The sequence below is a fragment of the Nicotiana attenuata genome, unplaced genomic scaffold, assembly GCF_001879085.1.
Source record: "Nicotiana attenuata strain UT unplaced genomic scaffold, NIATTr2, whole genome shotgun sequence".
Lineage (NCBI taxonomy): Eukaryota > Viridiplantae > Streptophyta > Magnoliopsida > Solanales > Solanaceae > Nicotiana > Nicotiana attenuata.
This window is the reverse complement of record NW_017670638.1, coordinates 208052-228752: the sequence shown is the minus strand read 5'-3', so window position 1 is coordinate 228752 and position 20701 is coordinate 208052. Positions and strand designations below refer to the sequence as shown.

The window sequence follows — 20701 nt, the reverse complement described above, 5'->3', positions numbered from 1 at the left end:
CGTGAGGCGATTTCCGGCGGCGGCGTTAGGGCGGATGGCAGCGGAGACGGTAGTGGCGGCTAGAGAACGAGGAAGATGGGTTATGTTTTAGGTTTTGTATGATTTTTTGGACAGTTTTATTTAAATTCAAGAATCAATCGTGGCCATTGGATTAGAGGGGATGGATGGCCTGGATTAAACGACGTCGTTTTGAATATGGGGCTATTGGACCGGGCAGGGTCGTTTGGGCTAGGTTGGGGTGGGGCTTTTTTTGTTGGGCCTAGGTAATTTGGCCCAATTCTTGGCAGTCATTTCCTTTCTTTATTCTTTTATTTGTTTTCTTGTATTTTAATCACTTTGCTTTTGTATTTTATTTTTGTATTTTTGTATTTATTTATTTTTTCTGATTTTATAAAATGCTAAAACAAAACAAAGACCTAATTAAACTATTTAACTCCTAAAATTATTTAAAACTCTATTTAAAGATAAATGCAACAATTAACAATCAAAAGTGCAAAGAAACTATTTTTTTGCAATTTTCTTTAAATTTTGTTCTAAAACTAATTAGTACCTAATTAATACTAAAATTGTGAAATTAAATCCCTAAATGCAAATGCATATTTTTTGTATTTTCATATGAATAAAAATGCAACCAATTAACACAAAAATTTAACAAAAATTCACAAAAATTGTAAAATAATAAAGAAATCAATTATTTGAAACTTTTGGAACAATTTGCTTAGGGCAAAAATCACGTGCTCACAACAATGATATGTCAACAATATCCCGGCAAGGGAACAATGATGATAATAACATGTGAGGCACAATAAACCACAACAGGGGTCATAACAATTTATAACACAAGACTCACGTGCATGCTTGACACTGACGTATAGATACTCGTCACCATGCCTATACGTCGTACTCCACAATTAACACGTAGCAAATAGACACAACTCCTAATCCCTCAAGCTAAGGTTAGACCAAACACTTACCTCGATGCCGCGAACACAATTCACGATTCAACTATAGCTTTACCCCTTGATTCCACCACCAATACGCTCGTATCTAGCCACAAGTTACTTAATTACATCAATAAACGCTAAATGAATCAACCCCAATGCATAAAAATGAGTTTTCCAAAGTTTTACCCAAAAAGTCAAAAATCGCCCCCGGGCCCACGTGGTCAAAACCCGAGGTTCGAACCAAAACCCGATCACCCATTCCCCCACGAACTCAAATATATAATTTGTTTTGAAATCGGACCTCAAATCGAGGTCCAAATCCCCAATTTTTGAAAAACCTAGGTTCTACCCAAAACACCCAATTTCCCCCATGAAAATCATTGATTTGAAGTTGAAATCATGTTAAAAGATGTTAAGAATTGAAGGAAGTTAGTTAAAATCGACGTATAATTGATTTGGAGAAGAAGAAATCCTTGAAAAATCGCCTAAGTGTGTTTGTGTTTTGGGAGGATATGAAAATGGGTTAAAAATTCGGCTAAGTATAAAAGTTGCAGGTCTCAGATGTGGGAATTGCGAACTGGGGTTCGCAATTGCGAACCCCGACCTCTACTGTTACGGGAAATGCACCTTCGCAATTGCGAAAAGAAGGTCGCATTTGCGACTTCCACATTTGCGATCACTGGCCAGGCTGAGGAGCTTCTCATTTGCGAAGGGATCCTCGCATTTGCGAGGCCGGAATTGTGAAATATCACTCGCATTTGCGAGATAAGGCAGACCTGGGCTGGTTCGCAGTTGCGAGCCAGGCTTCGCATCTACAGGTCTCCAAACCAAACATGCACACAACCTCAGGGCTATCCAAAACTCACCCGAGCCCTCAAGGCTCCAAACCAAACATGCACACAACCTCAAAAACATCTTACGGACTTATTCGAGCACTCAAATCACCAAAATAACATTATGAACATCGAATTAAACCTCAAGATCAATCAAATTTTCTCAAAACTTCTTTATGCATCAAATTTGCATTTAAGGTCCGAATCACGTCAAACGGATTCCGTTTCTCACCAAACTTCACAGAATTATCTTAAATCATATATAAGACTTGTACCGGGCGCAGGAACCAAAATACGGGCCCGATACCAACATTTTCTAATCCAAATTCATTTCCAAACCTTATAAACAATTCCAGAAAATAATTTCTTTAAAAATTTATTTCTCGGGCTTGGGACCTCGGAATTCTATTCCGGGCTAGAGAAAGAGAGAAATATTATATTGCCTTTATCTGTGTGAATGTAAGGTTTTTACAAATGATGGGGTACTCCTCTNGGAACTGGTTCTTCTATCTTGTTCAAGTAGCTGCAGGCGTGCACACTCAATCTCACATAAATTGCTTGCAAAATAGCTTGCTCTTTTGCTCTCAATTTTGCTTAACTTCAGCGTATGTGCATACCTGTAAAAGAGAACAACTCAGTTATTTATTAGATTAGTAATTAGAGTTGGATTTTGACTCAATTTCTGATCCTCCATTGAGTTTGAGCCCTAGACCAATCCAAACTCCAACCCTTATCTGGATGTGTTCTCTTCTCATAAGGAGACATCTTCTCCTTATCCCATATGCAATCTTTTCGATCAGTTCAGAATATATTCAGAAGATATTGCTGCTTGATCCCCAAGGACTTATCTTCTTCACGTGCATCTCATATGCATGGGCCATAACAACTGTGTCTCCAAAGATGGACCTGGTCCTTCACTGAATTCATTTGTCATTCTTCAAACTTCAACTGATCTTGGGCCAACAGAAACTAAGTGTGAGATATCCGCACAAGGGATCATACCCGGGAGAAGTCTGAGTATCCCGTGAGTTGCTGGCCTATCAGGGAGTCTCTTTTACCGTATTGTTATTTACAGTGTGCATTAAGGACACTGTACAATTTTACGTATGGGGTGAGGAGATTGTCTGGGTGATTTTCTGTGCTATCTTAGCTTAGTTGTAGTACTCGTTCTTAGTGTAGCAGTTTTTTTTAAAAAATGAAAAAAACGGGAAAAAAAACCCAGAAAAATTTAGACTTTTTCCGACGATGGATTTTGTGGACAGCTTTCTTGAGGGATTAGAGTCCAATAATTAAAAAATTTCAAAAAGATTTTCTTTTTGTTCTAGTTAGTTTTAGTTAGATAATAATCCCCCTTGGTTTTTCTTTTTGCATCGGTTCTTTTTCAGGGGATGTAACTTGAACCGGGTAAACTTTTTTATTTTTAGGATTGGATTTTTTTTTGAATAGTAAAAGAGGGAGAAGAAAAAGCTTTGTGACTTGTTTGATACTAGCATATTCAGGCCTGAGCTTGAGTAGTACTTTCCTCTGAGTGCTTGAGTAATGAATAAAATAGCAGACTTTCTGACATCTAAGCTCATGGTTGTGACTCTGTATATAGCTTATTCTTATTTTGTCGTTCGCGATGATCCTGCCTGTCTTAGAGTAGAATTGATCCATCTTGATTGATACGTGTGCTATGTGTAGTGAGGATTTCTTACATATATTCCATGTTTTGCATCTTAGTCTAGAACTTGCCCTGCATGTTATTGAAGCAAAATTAAAGTGTTGCTCTGTTTAGAAGATGATAGTAGGCTTTCTTTGATATGTCTTGTGGATTTTAGCCTTTCCAAATATTATACCACTAGATAGACCTTTGAGCCTGTAGCCTTTTGTTGGAAGCCGTATTTTTGCCTTGATCCTTTTGTTGAATCCCTACTTTTTGCACCCTTCTTTCTTGAGAATTGTTGCTTATATCGTGATATTAATTGATAAATTTGAAGAATGAAATGGTTAAGTAAAAAATGATGACCGGTGATGGCTGAAAGGTGATGAAAAGGCCTTCTTGAAAAGAATGTGACATGAAAAAAAATGAAAAAAAAAAGAATGAAGATAACTGGTTTGAAAAAAAAATGAAACGTTCTTGATATGAGGGAAATACTTGTGAAATAATAGATGAAGAGAGGGCTGAAAAATGAAAGTGAAGAGTAGAAAATAATGTGTGATGAAGTCTATAAGTGCAAAGTGCTTAGGGAAGTGTAAGTCACTATTATATAGTTCTCCTACCCGTCCCTTAGCCAACATTACAACCCATTAAAGTCCTATTTGATTCTATTAGAGCATACTTAATTAGTAGAGATGTACATAATGGGCAAGCTTATGGTTCTTTGTGCATACATGTGAATTAATTTGTGAGTGCGAGAGTTGTTCTTTGATGCAAAGTACTTAAATTATATTCATTCTTTGATTTGAGTGTATGGACTATTTATTCTTGTGAGGCACTTGTTTCATGATAGATAGGTGATGTTATTAGCTTCTTTGACAGAGTAGGTGAGCGAGCTTAAATTTGGTAAGTTAGAGTCCGTCTCTAAGGTTAGGAGGTTAGAAGTTTGTTGTTTGTTTGTAACTTGTATATCTTGCACGATGATGAGGAAGTGTATATCTGATGGTTTGAGTTGCTATAGGGCCTCATTATTAGTATCAACCGAAGTGGTACTACAGGGTGGTGCCAAGGAGTTTTCTATTGGCAAGGATGGTTTTTTGTGACTCCAGGGTCTCCTATGTGTTCCTAACATTGATGGCTTGAGGGAAAGGATTCTAGAGGAAGCACACAGTTCTCGGTATTCTATTCATCCAGGTGCTACAAAGATGTATCGTTACCTGAGGCAGCATTATTGGTGGCGACGAATGAAGAAAGACATAGTGGAGTATGTAGCTAGGTGTCTAAAATGCCAGTAGGTCAAGTATGAGCACCAGAGGCTAGGTGGCCTACTTTAGCAGATGACTATACTTGAGTGGAAATGGGAGCGCATCACTATAGACTTTGTGGTTGGATTGCCGCGGACCTTGCGGAAGTTCGATGCAGTTTGGATCATTGTTGACAGGTTGACCAAGTCAGCACATTCATTCCAGTTGCGACTACATATACTTCAGAGAAGTTGGCCCAGATTTATATTCGGGAGATAGTTCGGTTGCAGTGTGCCTGTTTCCATCATATCAGATAGAGGCCCTCAGTTCACTTCACATTTCTGGAGAGTCGTACAGAGTGAGTTGGGGACCCGTGTAGAGCTCAGCACATCATTTCATCCATAGATCGACGGGCAGTCAGAGCGGATGGTTCAGATACCGGAGGACATGCTAAGAGCATGTGTGATTGACTTTGGAGGACTGTGGGATCAGTTGTTGCCTTTGGCCGAGTTTGCTTACAATAACAGTTACCAGTCCAGCATCGAGATGGCTCCATTTGAGGCTTTATATGGTCGGCGATCTCGTTCTCCTATCGGGTGGTTTGCCCGGCGAGGCTAAGTTATATGGTACGGATTTGGCAAAGGATTCCTTGGAAAAGGTAATGTTGATCCAGGAGCGACATCGTACAGCACAGTCCAGACAGAAGAGCTACGGGAATCAAAAGGCGTGTGATGTATCATTCATGGTCGGCGAGAAGGTTCTCTTAAAAGTCTCGCCGATGAAGGATATTATGAGATTCGAAAAGAAGGGCAAGTTGAGCCCAAGGTTTATAGGCCCCTTTGAGGTGTTGAGGTGAGTTGGGGAGGTGGCTTATAAGCTTGCTTTACCTCCCAGCCTATCAGGGGTTCATCCAGTTTTTCACGTGTCTATGCTCCGGAGATACCACGGCGACTTATCACATGTGCTAGACTTCAGCACTATTCAGCTAGATGAGAGCTAGGGTTATGAGGAGGAGCCAAATGTTATTGTTGCTAGACATGATCGCCAGTTGAGATCCAAGAGGATCTCCGCGGTAAAGGTTCACTAGAGGGACCAACCAGTTGAGGAGGCGACCTGGGAGTTCAAAGAGGACATGCGGAGCAGATATCCACACTTATTCAGCACTTCAGGTATGAATCCAAACCCGTTTGAGGGCGAATGTTTGTTTAAGAGGTGGAGAATGTAACGAACCGACCGGTCGTTTTTCTTTCTAGAACCTTGTTCCTTTAAACAAGACTTCCCGTACTTGCTTTTATTGATTTATGACTTACGGGGATGGTTGGTTCGGGATTTGGAAGAGTTTGGGTTGAAATCGGAACACTTGGTTCCTTAAGGTTGGCTTAAAAGGCCAAGTTTGACTTCAGTCAACATTTTGAGTAAGTGACCTCAGAATTGGGATTTGACGGTTCCAATAGGTTGGTATGATGATTTCAGACTTGGGCGTATGTTTGGAGCGGGTTTTGGACGATCCGGGAGCGTTTCGGCGCCTAATAGTAAAAGTTGGTCTTCTTTATTTTTTATATAAAATATTGAATTTTAATTTTATTTTTAAATTTTCTTTACCTATTTGTACGTGTATAATTATTTTTATAACTATCTTATTATATCCGAGAATTTAGAGGCAAAATTTAGAAGTGATATAATTTTATCTTTCAGAAAAAAGCTTTCTCAATTCAATTTTTTTTATCTTTTATTTCAAATTCATAAGTTTCCATATTAGTTCTATTTTTCATCTTTTACTAATTAGAATTCAATCGTTTTATCCAAATTCGAATTATTAATTTTAATTCAAATTTTCTTATCTTTTAATTTAATAGCTATTGGGTAAATCTTTGTCTTACAACCTTTACATATTTTATTTTATAATTTTTGTCATATGATATTTGGCAGAAAAAGTTCTATTTAGACTATATAAATTAGTTGAATAAATTTTTAATCATGGCTAATACATAATACATAACCAACGGAATACTTATAACGTATCCATTACCTGATAAAATAATTTTTTTCCACACGAAATTTAATATTTTCTTTGTTCTGGTTTACAAATGCAGGTTTTCATTTTTTTTTTGCTTTGGTCATAGATAGACCTCACTCCTACATAAAAGAGCTACGTCTGCCAAGGAAGACTTTGGAGGCAGAAAAGACTAAAGAAAGCATGACAGAGCCGCGAGTTGGAATTAAAATGGAAACAATTTTAATTCCATTAATTATTAAATGGAAAAAAAGGTATGCGTGAGAATGTAAATCAAGATTTGAATTAATTTGTTTCCATTTTACTTTCATTAATTAATCATTTCTTTGTTCTAAGTTTGCCAAGTGGCTTCTCAATAGCTAGCCACTTGGCTTAACCATAATGCAAACTTTATTCCTTTAAAATATATATAGATGATGAAAAACGAAATCCTCAATTTCAAATAAAATGCAATAGATACGGTCATGTCAACTATTGTGATGTATATCATAAGCAGTTGTTTTGAATTTTTTGAACGTTACTCTTGGATTTGGATTTCTAAGTTTATTTCTTTTTTAAACAAGCTACAATAAGATAGCATAACTATCATAAGAAAAAGTCATGAACAAAGGATTACAGGTATTTAAAAGTGTATTTTCCATAAGTTTTTACCTCGCTTGGTAACAACATAATAGAATGCAAGACCACACGAACTTTTCCATTGACTAAATCATTTCAATATATATTCTATACAACTATAAAATTGGCCTAAGCAACACTGTCATTAAAAATTGACAATCCTTTTTTCCTTTTCATGTTTTATATATGCCCATGGTACTAAAGACACTATCAATTTAATTGGGTTAGTTAATGAGAAATTTTACTAATTAATTGTGTATTTGGTACTCATTTTCATGAAAAATGTATTTCTTGGATTAGTGTTTGGTTGGTGAGGGAAAAGTATTTTTTGAAAAAAATATATCAAATCTTAATAATAATATTAGTAATGTTTACTAATTAAGGGTGTATTTGGTATGAAGGAAGTTATTTTTCACAAAAAATATATTTGAGAAAAATATTTTCTAGAGAAAGTATATTAAATATTAATAATAATATTAGCAAATTGAAGGGTATTTATATGAAATTCTGAGTAATATCTACGTATTAGCTAGAGCAAATAATATAAAGTTAAAAGTAAAAATTATTATATGAAAGTAAGTGAAGGAAGCCATTTTTCTCATTTTAATTTGGCAATCAAGCACCAAAACATCAAAACCATTAATGTCGTTTCCTTTTCCTTTTTCTTTTTTCAACTTTCTTTAAAACAAAACATGTCGGAAGAAAATAAGAGCAAATAGTACGACGCCGTATCTCTCGTGCGTCGGCATGCCGCTTTCCAATTCGGTGTACTATTCTGTCCCATATATAAACTTCCTCTTCCTTTCTTATAAAATCACCAATAAGCTCAAACTCAATCAAGTAGGAACATCAATTCAGTAAGAATAAGAATGGCGTCTCTTCCACGTTACCTTTTCATCTCTCTTCTTCTTCTTCATTCCATTCTCTTCTCCATTGTCAAATGTGATGGTAAATTCTTCACCTTTTTATTTTTTTATTTTTTGCTGAATTCTTGATTTTGAGTCAAAGTTACTAGTAATTTTTATTATCACTTGTCCTTCATTATATCTTTATTTGTTTCAATTTTAAGATTTGATTCCTAAATGGGATTTTTTTCCTGCTGTGTGTTGAGCTTGTTCAGTTGAGCTCTATTGTTTCATTTGGGTTAAAGATCTGGATTTGTATTGCTGTTTCATAGTTCACTGAGTAACCCATTTCAAGATTTTGTAATTTGAAAAATTGGGTTTGTTTAGTTTAATTTGATATTCTTTATTTAGCTTGCTAGTTGTAGTACTAAATTTGTTGTGTTCTGATTGTGCACTTAAGTTTTTGGTATACCAATTTATATATGAAAATTTAAGAAGTTCTGAGCTTTTCTTGAGCAAGCGTTAGAATTAAGTTATTGAAGTATATATGTGTGGAGTATATTACCATTTAGGGTTAGATCTGCTAATCAAACTTGATGAATGAGACAGATCTCTGCTTTTATGTTGTCATTCATTAAAATGGTTCTGGAAATCAGTTATTCTTTTCAGATCATTGGCATGTTTTAGTGTACTACGAGGATTTTTTGCGATTTACCTCTAGACTTGTTTAATTATCACTTCTCTAAAATTATTATCACTTGTTTTAGTAATTATCAAGATCTTTACTTGAGCTAAATGAAACTGATAAAAAATAATTTATAACTGACTGACCTGTCCTCTTTAGCATATCAGAATTGGAATGTGAAAAACTGGTGGGAATTGCTGAAATTTTTTGCCTGGTTTTACGGAGAGGTGTTCTGATTGATGGAGATGTTTTATGAGTTGAATTCAAAGCTAATCTTATTTTAGATTGATGACTTTCGATCTTCACTGCTAGTGATTTTCTTCTCAATGAGGAATACTTCCTTATTTTGGAAGTTGCAAAACATACACTACTAAAATGGCATTTGCTCCATTAAGGGAACAATCTTTTGGGTTCAACAACAACCAAGTGGAATCCCGCAAGTTGGGTTTGGGGAGGGTAATGCGTATGTAGATCTTACCCCTACCCTGGGGAGGTAGATAGGTTGTTTCCGAAAGACCCTCGGCTCGAGAGGAAGAATAGATACAATCATTTGGGTTCAACTGATATAGCTTAATCTCTTCACAAGTGATGTGATCTGATCTGTAGGTTCTCGATCTTTAGTGATATACGGGCCATATATACATCAGTCAGTTTTTTTATCGGAGGTTCTTTCTTTTTCTTTTTTTTCCTTTGATAACCGAGAAATCCCCGGGATGTATGGTTTTTAACCGAGATACCAGAACTTTTTCGAAATTCAGGGTTTTAAGCCAGTTGTGCTCATTATATTTATCAAACATATGCTTAGATCACGGTAGATCATTTTTACCAATCTTCTACCATTTTCCACTAAAGGAAAGACATAGTTATTTGAGAAATTCATTTGACCAATATACACTTTTACTAACCAGTATCTCAAGCAAGCCAACTCCAAACTTCCTCGGACTTAGGGGGCCGGAGTCCCGCTTTGTAACATTTTATGAACATCTTATCAATTTGTGATTCACTTCTACGCCATATTATGAGTGCAGTTTAGATATCCGTTAGAATTTATACCTCCTTAGAACCTACTTGTTAATCTTTTATATGGTTTATTATCTGCACTTTGGAGTTTCATCTTTGACACTTTGGTGCAGACGAGGAAGACAACCTTCTTCGAGGTATTAACAGCTACAGGGCATCCCTAAATCTGACAGCTCTACGCGAGAATGACAAAGCAAAGTGCCTTGCCGATGAAATGGCTGACCAGTTTAAAGACCAACCATGTACAAATACAACAGGTGCCAATACTGTACCTGGCACCGAACCTCAGTTCTCTGACTATCCTAAACTCCTTTCTAAATGCGACTTGAACGCCACAACCACAAGGGACGGAATGATAATGCCAGCTTGCGTTCCCAACCTTGTCTCTGACCTCGTTCTTTCCAACTACACGAAGTCTCAGTACTCTAAGTATCTCAATGATACCAAGTTTAGTGGTGTTGGAATTGGTTCCGATGATAACTGGGTAGTTGTAGTTTTGACCACAAACAACCCAGAGGGAAGCTTTACGCCCGATACGAGTTCAGCAAACCTAATCTTTGGGCTTGGTCTAATATCTCATGCAGTGTTTATAGTTGTGGCATTTGTCCTCTTACTGTGAAAATGTTGAACCTTTACACACATTGTTTTTTCCCTTCCTGGGTACCTGATTTTGTTGTTTGTAAGTGATTTCTTAATTGTGATATTCTAATTGAAAGAGGAAGATTATCAGCTATTATTCATTTATTCCTGTGAGAATGTACCTTAAAAGCTGTGCCACAAACACATTCCCTTGTCTCAGTTATTTTCTTGTATTGTACTTTGAAATGTTGCACCTTTCATTCTCTATGACTTCTTACATATGATTATTTTTGGTAGAATTCTTAGTCTTGAGGCTTTACAAATCTAAAAGTTAGACCAATTGGGTATCCATTGGTTATTTATTTTCTAAATAGATAATATGGTTCTTCCGTTTTTAAAAAATTCATTATTCAACCCATTTTTTAATGGATAATATGTGTGGTTAACTGTTTTCTTTAATCATTTTGCCACCTCTAGATGAAAATATTGATAAAGCAACCGTATTAATTTTTTCAAGGAAACACTACCTTGATTATAAGTACTGTATGTATTAAATGGAAGAAATGGGTTACAAAATCGTATAATTCGAAGGAAACAGATGAATCTAATTCTGAGATTAAGCAGGTGGCAGTGAACATAAGATCTTGTTCGTGTTGAGTACTTCAGGAAAAAAAAACCTTGCTAAGAAAACCGAATATCTGAGTTTCATACAATTTTCATGTATATGTACTCATCAACTTGTTCCACGGCATCTAATGAACAAAATAATTGAAATATGACTAATGACTATGTACAAGATCAACTACTGGAACGCTGAAATTGTTAGAGAAAATAAAACAAAATTGAAAGAAGAAAGGTTGACCGTTGTCCTTTAACAGATATTGCTTGTATAATGTTTGGGGAAATACAGTCAAGTCAAACAAAGCCCAAGTACACTACTCCCTCCGTTACGTTTAGGTGAACCTATTTCCTATTTGGTCCGTTCCAAAAAGAATGATCCTTTCTAAATTTGGAAATAATTTAGCTTAAACTTCCAACTATACCCTTAATGAGAAACTTTTACAGTCACACAAATACTCTGGAAAACTTTTTCACTTGCTTAGGACCACATATTTCAAAAGCCTTCATTTTTTCTTAAACTCCGTACATAGTCAAACATGTTCACATAAATTAGAACGGAGGAATTACAAATTATAACATGCAAATCTAGTCAAGAAGCTACGCGTTTATCTGAACCTAGTAATTTTGGCTTAAGACTTGTGCTGAAAAATTCAATAAATAAGTACAAATAATAAGTTCGAATCCACTAAATTTAGATAGAACGTCATAGAGTACCAATGCATTAAGTTGAAATCTTCGGAAAATTCCTTATTGTTTGACAGTTACCAGCCTCGAACTCTTGACCTCTCAACCACTATGAACAAGGATGGCTCAACTTCAATAGTTTATAGAACATGAGAAATGTCAGAAAAATCATTCACTTGTCAATCATGATGATTCTGATAACTCCTCTGAGGATTCATCTCTCTCCTATAAGCTTTAAATAGATCAAATCCTAAAAAAACATTAAGCAAATTCATCCCAGCCATACCAAAAAGTGCAAGAGGAAGCTCCACACCACCCTTTTCAAACTTAGAACCATCTCTAATCAGTTTCACAGTGATGAGAACATGACATCCAACTCTTGCTACAACAAAACTCGTCAAATTAAGAACCCATTCTACCTTCACAAAATTACTTGTCGAATCACGAAAACCAGCCATTCGCCGCACTTTACGCAGATGCAGAAAAACAGAATGCAGCTCACAAATTAGAGTCAGAATAAGGTAATTAATCGTGACATTTCGGTACAAGGCAAGTGTGAAGCAGACAAGTAGCAACAAATGATGCACTAAAATCGAAGGGCTAGTATATAGGTTATACAGAAGCATATCTAATTGGTCATAAGCAAAATAACCACACGAAAAGCACAAAGCTGTATACGCCCCCGGCCACGTGTGCTCAACAAGCTGTGAGTGCTCAAACATCTTATTATTTACGTCACTTGATGATGTCATAACTATCCATTGATTGGCTAGAATGAAGAGTACTGAAGCTGAAGTAGTGGAAGAGTGGAGGAGAGATACAGAGGTGTTAACGAAGAGTGGATTATTACCAGAGGATGGAAAATTGCGGATGACCCAATTGGCTGATTGGTAGAATATGAAGCCCGCAACGATTGGAAGCAGTTCGGTGCGGTTGTTGAATAGTATGAAGAATAATACTAAGACAACCCACATGACCAGTGTGACCATGAAAAATGCCCCAATTCCCCTCGCCATTTCTAGATCTCAAAATTTGTTTCTTTACTTAACCTCTCTATCTTTAAGTGTTATCATTAGAATTACAGAGGCGTGGAGAGATGAGGATCATCAATTTCTTTCCATTTGGGAGTTGTAAGGCTTTTGGAACCCATATCTGTCTGTAATTGGGTCTAGGAAGGTAAGGTTGGGTCAGAGTCTCTAATAGGCTTCTTTAGCCTTGTCTCAATCCCCCCTCCCCGACCCCCCCCCCCCCCCAAAAGAAAAAAAATATTTTTTCCTTCCTATACCATATATGAAACTTTATTACCAAATATGTGCATAGTTTTTAATTTACCCGCCATGTTCACACTTTTTCTACAATTATTATACCATTCATTAAATACTAATTATTAGTAGCTGAATCTTCCTAATTAGGCGCGCTACAAATCAGGAACAGAATATTCTAATTGATTTAGCGACCTTCAGATCAAATTTGATACGAAAATCCTTTATCTTCAATTTAAAATGAAATTACATAGACTCTTTTCTGCAAAAAACTCTGTTCTTCGATATTTTTCCTTAAGCCACAAATCAAAAAAGACAAGATCGTCAACAAATTCGAATCAAATTGTAGAAATCAGTTCTGCAAAAGCTCAGTTCGTCGACTTTTTTCCTCAATCCACTGATCAAAAAAGCGACAAAATATTCAACAAATTCAAGTCAAATTGTAGAAATCAATTCTGTCGATACTCTGTTCTTCGTCTTTTTTTCTTCATCCAAAAAATCAAAAAAGCGACAAAATATTGAACAATACCTCAGCAACGACACACAATCATGTCCAAAATCCCAATCATGCTACAATTAAATGGGAATTGGGATAGCTATGGCAGATTTAGAGATTTTCAAGTTGATGGCATTGTGCTCGATGAGGATGCAAGTTATAGTATATTGATTTCTACAATTGCAGAGCAATTAATGATTGATACTTCGGAAAAAATTGTAGAAATCAAATACATTGTGAATGAGAATTGTCCTCCAATGGAGATTAAGAACGATATGGGGGTTCGTGTGTATATGGAGACAAAAAAGGAGAAAAAAAACTTAGGATCGTATCCGTTATTTATAAGTGTACGAGATTTCAATATGGAATTGACTATTACCAATGAGAACACAAGTGCAGGTTTGTTATGTTTCAAATTCTATGGAAGTCTGATTTTACGGTAATATCTATAAAATTCCTACATTTATCTACAAATAAACTACACATCAGTTTTAGGATGTATAAAGCAATATTGTTTTCATGATTATCTACATAACTACTACATTTATACTACAATTAAACTACAATCTATGTGGAAAAAAATGTTGACTACAAAATTTTTCTCTTCATCTACAATTTATCTACAAAATTGTAATGACACTGTTTATCTTTATTTGCATGCAGGTTCGTCTGGGACAATAAAGTTACTTGATATACCAGCCTCTTCCGTCATAGAGGAATATCAAAGTGAAATAATAACTGAAGGTACACAAAGTGTTATCGAAGAAGGACAAGTGTATCAAGACAAGCAAACAATTGCAACTGCAATGAAGCACTTTTTCTGTCATGCACAAGTACCAATTCAGGGTTAAAAGATCTAGCCATAGAAGGTATGAAGATATTAATGGTGAAAAGATCATTATAAACAGTATTTTCCTTGTAATATGTGTTTTTCAAACATTGTAGATGAAAAGTAGTTATATTATATAGTGTGTTACTTTATGTTAAAACAGTCCTTTTGTTACATTACATTGATAACCTGTATTATAAATGTATTTTTTTTGTAGCTACTGACTTATATGCGTTGGAGAAAACTGTAATTGGCGCTTCAAGGCAACATCAATTAATGATTCTGCAATGTTCAAGATCAGGAGTTTCAACCGACAACACACATGTACCTTAATGGACGATACATTCATACAGCACAAACGTACTGCAGTTGTAGTTGATAGCATGGTCATTCCAAAGTATTGTGATCCTAAGACAGTTTACACACCAAAGGACATACAAACTGACATGTTGTCCCAACACGGAGTGAACCTAAGCAACATGCAAGCATGGAGAGCAAAGGAAAAGGTTTTACAGTTTTTGAGAGGTCATCCGGCTGACTCCTACAGCAAATTACCAAAATATTTTTATATTCTTGAGAAGACGTATCCTGGTTCAGTTGTTAAATTGAAGAAGACAGCAGATGAATGCTTCTTATATGTATTTGTTGCTCTTTGTACATCAATAAGTGGTTGGGAATATTGTAGACCAGTAGTAGTAGTTGATGGGACATTCTTAAAGTCAGCCTATAGGGGGATTATGCTGACAACAAGCACAATGGATGCAGCAGGTAAAATTGTAGTTATTTTGTAGTTATTTTGTAGGCAGTTTATAAATTGTAGATACTTTGTAGATATATTGTAGTTTATATGTATTTGTGTTTTTATATGCATTTTCAAAGCTGCCAGTTAATTATTTTTTGACTAACAATGTAGGTACAATATTTCCTTTGGCATATGTTGTGGTTGACTCGGAAAACGACGCATCGTGGAAGTGGTTTTTTGAGCAATTCAAGCAAGCATATAGTGAAAGAACTTCAATGTGTGTTGTTTCAGATAGGAATGCGAGTATCTTGAAGGCAACATCAATTGTCTATCCGGGCGTGCCACACTACTCTTGCATGTGGCATATTTGGACTAATATAAGGGCAAAGTTCAAGAAGGCTCATCTACAATTAAATGAATTGTACTTTGCTACAGCACGGTCATACACTCTGGATGAATTTAATGAAAGGATGTCGAAGATTGAAGAGATAGACCCGCGTGTTAAATCATACCTCTATGATATTGGCTATCATAGATGGTCAAGAGTACATGCAACGGTGAATAGAACTTGGACTATGACATCAAACATTGCAGAGTCGTTGAATGCTGTAACAAAAGATACAAGAGAGTTGCCAATATTTGACCTATTAGAGTATATGAGGACACTTCTTGAACGTTGGACGAACGAGAAGTTAGGCAAAGGGTACTTTCACATTCCTTGGGTCCAAATTCAACAAAGAATTGGAGAACAACAGAACATTATCTCAGAAACTTAGGGTAAGATCTGTTTATTTGGTGCAGAAAAATAATATTTTAATATACAGTGTTTCTAGATTGTAGATAAATTATAGACAAATTGTAGTTAATTTGTAGATTGTAGATAATTTGTAGATAATCTATTTTTATAATTGTAAATATTTTTCTTTCTATTTGTTATGTAATTGTAGGTGAGGGCTTCAACAGATCATATCCATACTGTGATAGATGGTGTGAAGCGGTACATTGTGTGTCTTGAAAGCAAGAAATGTAGCTGTGGCCAGTTCCAACTTGATGAACTTCCATGTGCGCATGCTTTAGCAGCTTTAAGGCACAGGAATGAAACTTATGAAAACTATTGCTCTCCATATTACACAAAGGAGAGCCTACTGCGTACTTATGAAATACCAGTAAATCCCCTTCCTGATGAAAGCAAATGGAATGTGCCACAACATATATCTGATGAAGTAGTAAATCCACCTACGGGAGAGAAAAGGCAGCCAGGAAGACCTCAAAAGGAAAGATACAAAACATATGACGAACTAAAGTCAAAGAAGTACAAGGTGTCATGTGGCAACTGTGGAGGTGAAGGGCATAACAAAAGATCTTGCAAGAATGCGCCCAAAAAAAAAAATATCATGTAGTTAGAATAGTATTTCAAGTTAACAGAATTTTGTGTGTAATCGTTTAAGTTTTTAAAGATCATAATGTAGTTAATTTCAATTTGTTTCTGTGTTTGTTAACATGTTTTTCTGTATTGTGTCAAGTATCTACCTCCATTTTTGACATTCTGTACATAGCAGTTAATATTTATTATCTACAATATAGCTACAAGTTAAAAAAATTAATTTAACTTGAACTGACAGTTATATACAGAAATTAAATACAACTGGAGGTATTCCCTACAAATTATTTACATATTCAACTATAAAATTATATACAATCTCAACATTTAGTGTTTCCAGATTGTAGATAATTTGAAGTTTTTTTGTAGATAATTTGTATTCTAACAACATAATAACTATGTTTAAGATAATGAAGAACAAGTGCTGTAAATATTAAACAACTGGAGATAAAAACCACCAAGTTATTTTCAAGTGAACTACTAAACTGGATAGAAATTAACAAAACAAAAGGTATGCTACAATAAAAACACAAATGAATTGTTCAGAAAGTTGTGTACTATACTTCTCCTACAAACTAGCATTAACTAAATTACATATACATGACACTACTTCTTCTTTCTCTGGACTCTTGTTTTTTCATTCAATGCAGGTGCACCCTTCCCCCTTGCTAGTCTGCATGTATCCTCACTTTCACTGATTGACCCATCTTCCTGCTTCTTTGTAGCATAGTCCTATAGGAGCGCTCCATAGCGTCTACGATGTTGCTCAATATCAGAAAGGTCTTCTGCGGGAATTGACAAATCTCCAAGGCTAACATACTCCGCAAAGGCAGCAACAAATACACCACAATCGCTGCAGAACAAAAAATTTAAAAAATATTTACCAAATGATTAGAAATAAAAAAAAGAATTAAATGCATAGAAAGAGAGAATAGATTTTTTACAGTGACCCTTCTTTTTGCTGTGGAATCTCTCCAACGATCCACTGAATGTTAAGAGGGTCGGTAACAGGTTTCTCGATGTATGCCTTTGTATTCTTGAAGTTAATGTCTTTACGCTTCCCATAGAAACCAGTGCATGACAAATACAAAGGGATAGTAACAGAAAACTTTTCGACACGGGATTCAACAACTTGATGGTTGTGTGAAGAGACCATGGAATCATACGGATAAAGTTGCCTGTCTGCAATGTCGAAAACAACCAACACCCAATGAAATTTTTCTACAATATTGACGGGCATGATCACATAGTCAACTTCATCCCATGCAACATTGGCAAGTAGTCTATACCCCAAAATATATTCTGCAACAACGTCTTGGGGTTTAACAACCGAATACTTCTTTTCTGGAGGTGAATTTATGAACTTTTCATAAATTTGTTCTATCCTGGTCTTGAACAAACAATCCGTTGTGGTAAACCTGGTCTTGTTATTGGGGCCATACTTGCCTCTTTTCCTCAAGTAATACATTAAAACATCAATGTGCTGCAACCAAAAATAGTTGGCATATAAACAGCAAGTTAACTTCAAATAATCTACATAAAACTACATTATAACTACAATTAACTACAAAACAGAAACAAAAAATCTACAATGATGTCTAAAAACAGCTCTACAATTTAAACTACAAAGTCAACTTCAAATAATCTAAAAATAACTACAATTTATCTACAGTTACTGGGCAAACATGTAACACAGCATCTACAATCATGTCTACATTATATCTACATTTTATACTACAATTAATCTTGTAATGTTCTACATAAACTACAAAATAACTACAATTACACTACAAACAGGAAATACAGCAACAAACTATTCTGTCCACAAAATATATATAGAATTTATACTATAAATAATCTTCAAATATGATACATAATCTGAAACCTAAATACAATTACACTACATACAAGAAAGACAACATTTACAATCATGTCTACTTCATATCTACAATTTATACTACAAGTCATCTTCATATATTATAGATATCTATAACATAAATACAATTAAACTACAAAACAAAAGACAAAATATCTACAAATCATATCTTGGGAATAGACTCCTTGATACTTACCAAGTCATTGAGGACTTGTCCGGGGTGAGCCAGGGAAAAGAACCATTCCTTCTTATCAACCTTTTCCACTCCAAGGTCTAACCAAGGCTTAATTTGGTTATCCTTTATGGATAACGGAGCCTTCCTCCTGTAACAACAAATAAATGTCAAAAAAAATTGTAGATTGAATTAGATATATAAAAGATAAATGCTGAAATGCAAGTGTCAAATTATGCATTCATACCTCTTTGAACCTTTGTCGCTACAGTGGTATAACCACTTGTTGAAGTTATCTAAAACCTCCGGATCTACATCTTCACCAATAACAGTAGTAAAAGGGTGCTTGAGGTAGAAAATTTTAGGTCCAACCGAGCTGCTGCCCCCAGAACTGTATAGAGGGATAAATGGTGATCGTGCATGCTTTCCCAGATGCCTTGTTCTCCCCGGATGCATAGGTGTTGCATCATCTTGTATGGGCTCACCAAACTTAACCAACTGGGATAAGTTGTCAGGAAACTCAAAATCATCTAGTGTGACTCCCTTCTTCTCAACTCCCGATCCTTCTGAATCACCTTGATCCACATACTGTGCATCTGCACCTTCATTGTCATGTTCCTCAATGACCTGTTCTGTCTGAGCTGCTACTGTCACTCCGTGAATTGGGGACTGTGCATTGATATCTTCCATCACTGTAACACAATTCATATCTTACTTAACAAGAATGTTAAAATTTATAAACAACAAGAAAATATCTCTGAATGACAGTATGATGCCTGCTTTGTCTTCATCAGCTGCAACTTGAAAATGTGTATATAAATCACCATGTGCTGGAAGATTTTCTTGACCAACTGCACCTTCAACATGTTCTGTTTTATAATTAAAAATGGTAAATAATACTTGATGTTCTAAACGTCAATACCACACAAGAGGGGGGGGGGGTAATTTGTGTGGTACCCAATTTTCGATCTAGAAGAACTAGGTTCTTCTAAGTGATCTAACTACTACTGTTTGCGGAATTAAAAGTACATAAAATAAAGAACACAGAGATTTTTATGTGGAAAACACCTAGCTCAAAAGGTAAAAAAACCACGACCTACTACTCAGTAGGATTTTCCAAACTTCCACTAAAATCACTGAGCCAAAACAGCATTTCAAAAACTCTTTGTAAACCTAAGGATTAACTCTAATCCCTTTGTAGCACACAGCCTCAACTGTTGCGACAACTTCAAGTTAGCCTATAACTTGAATACTCAAAGTACCTATTACAATTGCTTCTATAAAAGCTGAAAGATACAATTTTAATCCACCTACTACAATTGAACTAGAAATAAAGAAAGACGCATAAAACTCTTTATGGAGCTGGTTCTTCAATCTTGTTCAAGTAGCTTCAGGAGTGCACACTTAAATCTCACATAAATTGCTTGCAAAATCGCCTTGCTCTTTTGCTCTCAATTTAGTTTAACTTCTGCGTATGTGCAATACCTGTAAAAGAGAAAAATCATTGTTATTTAATGAGTTAGTAATTAGAGTTTGATTGAGACTCAATTGTTGATCTTCCATCGAAGTTGAGTCCTTGAACAACACAAACTCCAACCCTATCTTTTATCCGGATTGTATTCTCTTCTCATAAGGAGACCTTCTCTCCTTATCCCATATGCAAACTTTTCGATCAGTTCATGAGATATTGCTGCTTGATCAATGGGACTTATCTCCGTCACGTGCATCTCACATGTATAGGTTGACAAACACTGTGCTTCACATGATGGACCTGGTCCATGACTGAGTTCATTTGTCATTCTTCAAAACTTCACCTATTCTTGGGCCAACAAATTCCCCCTTTTTGATGATGACAAACTCTGTGCTTTTTACTGATCAAAGAACCAGTAAGAACTCAGCTTAACCATCAACACTTAGCTTAGAAATTTTACTTATCATCAAGGACCAGGTTAATTAGGTTATAAATATCACTTAATTCAGAATAATGAGTAAAGCACAATATATCTCTTCCCCCTTTTGGCATCATCGAAAAGTTGCATACACAGTGTGAATCCTAGATTTTAATAAGTACTCATGGCCACTGGGGCAACTGCAAGTGAAATCATTGTGCAATTATCAATAATCAACAAACATATTTAAACTATTAAGATCAGAATCATCATTGAACAAGAGAAAACAATAGTTGTCATTGATAAAGATATGGTTCCACAAACAGTC

The 20701-nt window shown here is 35.6% G+C and overlaps 3 protein-coding genes across 3 annotated transcripts; 2 read left to right on the top strand and 1 right to left on the bottom strand.

Moving 5' to 3' along the window:
• Nucleotides 1-8087: 8087 nt before the first annotated feature.
• On the top strand, nucleotides 8088-10686 carry LOC109241786 (uncharacterized GPI-anchored protein At3g06035-like). Its single transcript, XM_019408570.1, has 2 exons — nucleotides 8088-8240; nucleotides 9956-10686. Exons 1-2 carry the CDS (start codon nucleotides 8162-8164, stop codon nucleotides 10459-10461), a joined length of 585 nt encoding a protein of 194 aa, XP_019264115.1. The 5' UTR covers nucleotides 8088-8161; the 3' UTR covers nucleotides 10462-10686.
• An 834-nt stretch (nucleotides 10687-11520) lies between these two features.
• LOC109241785 (TLC domain-containing protein 2) lies at nucleotides 11521-12937 on the bottom strand. The gene has a single exon (XM_019408569.1). It carries the CDS (start codon nucleotides 12740-12742, stop codon nucleotides 11906-11908), a length of 837 nt encoding a protein of 278 aa, XP_019264114.1. The 5' UTR covers nucleotides 12743-12937; the 3' UTR covers nucleotides 11521-11905.
• Nucleotides 12938-14645: 1708 nt separating this feature from the next.
• Nucleotides 14646-17166, top strand: LOC109241770. The gene is made up of 4 exons (XM_019408548.1): nucleotides 14646-15081; nucleotides 15227-15758; nucleotides 16074-16396; nucleotides 17087-17166. The coding sequence occupies exons 1-4, from the start codon at nucleotides 14646-14648 to the stop codon at nucleotides 17164-17166; spliced, it is 1371 nt and encodes a 456-aa protein (XP_019264093.1).
• Nucleotides 17167-20701: the final 3535 nt, after the last annotated feature.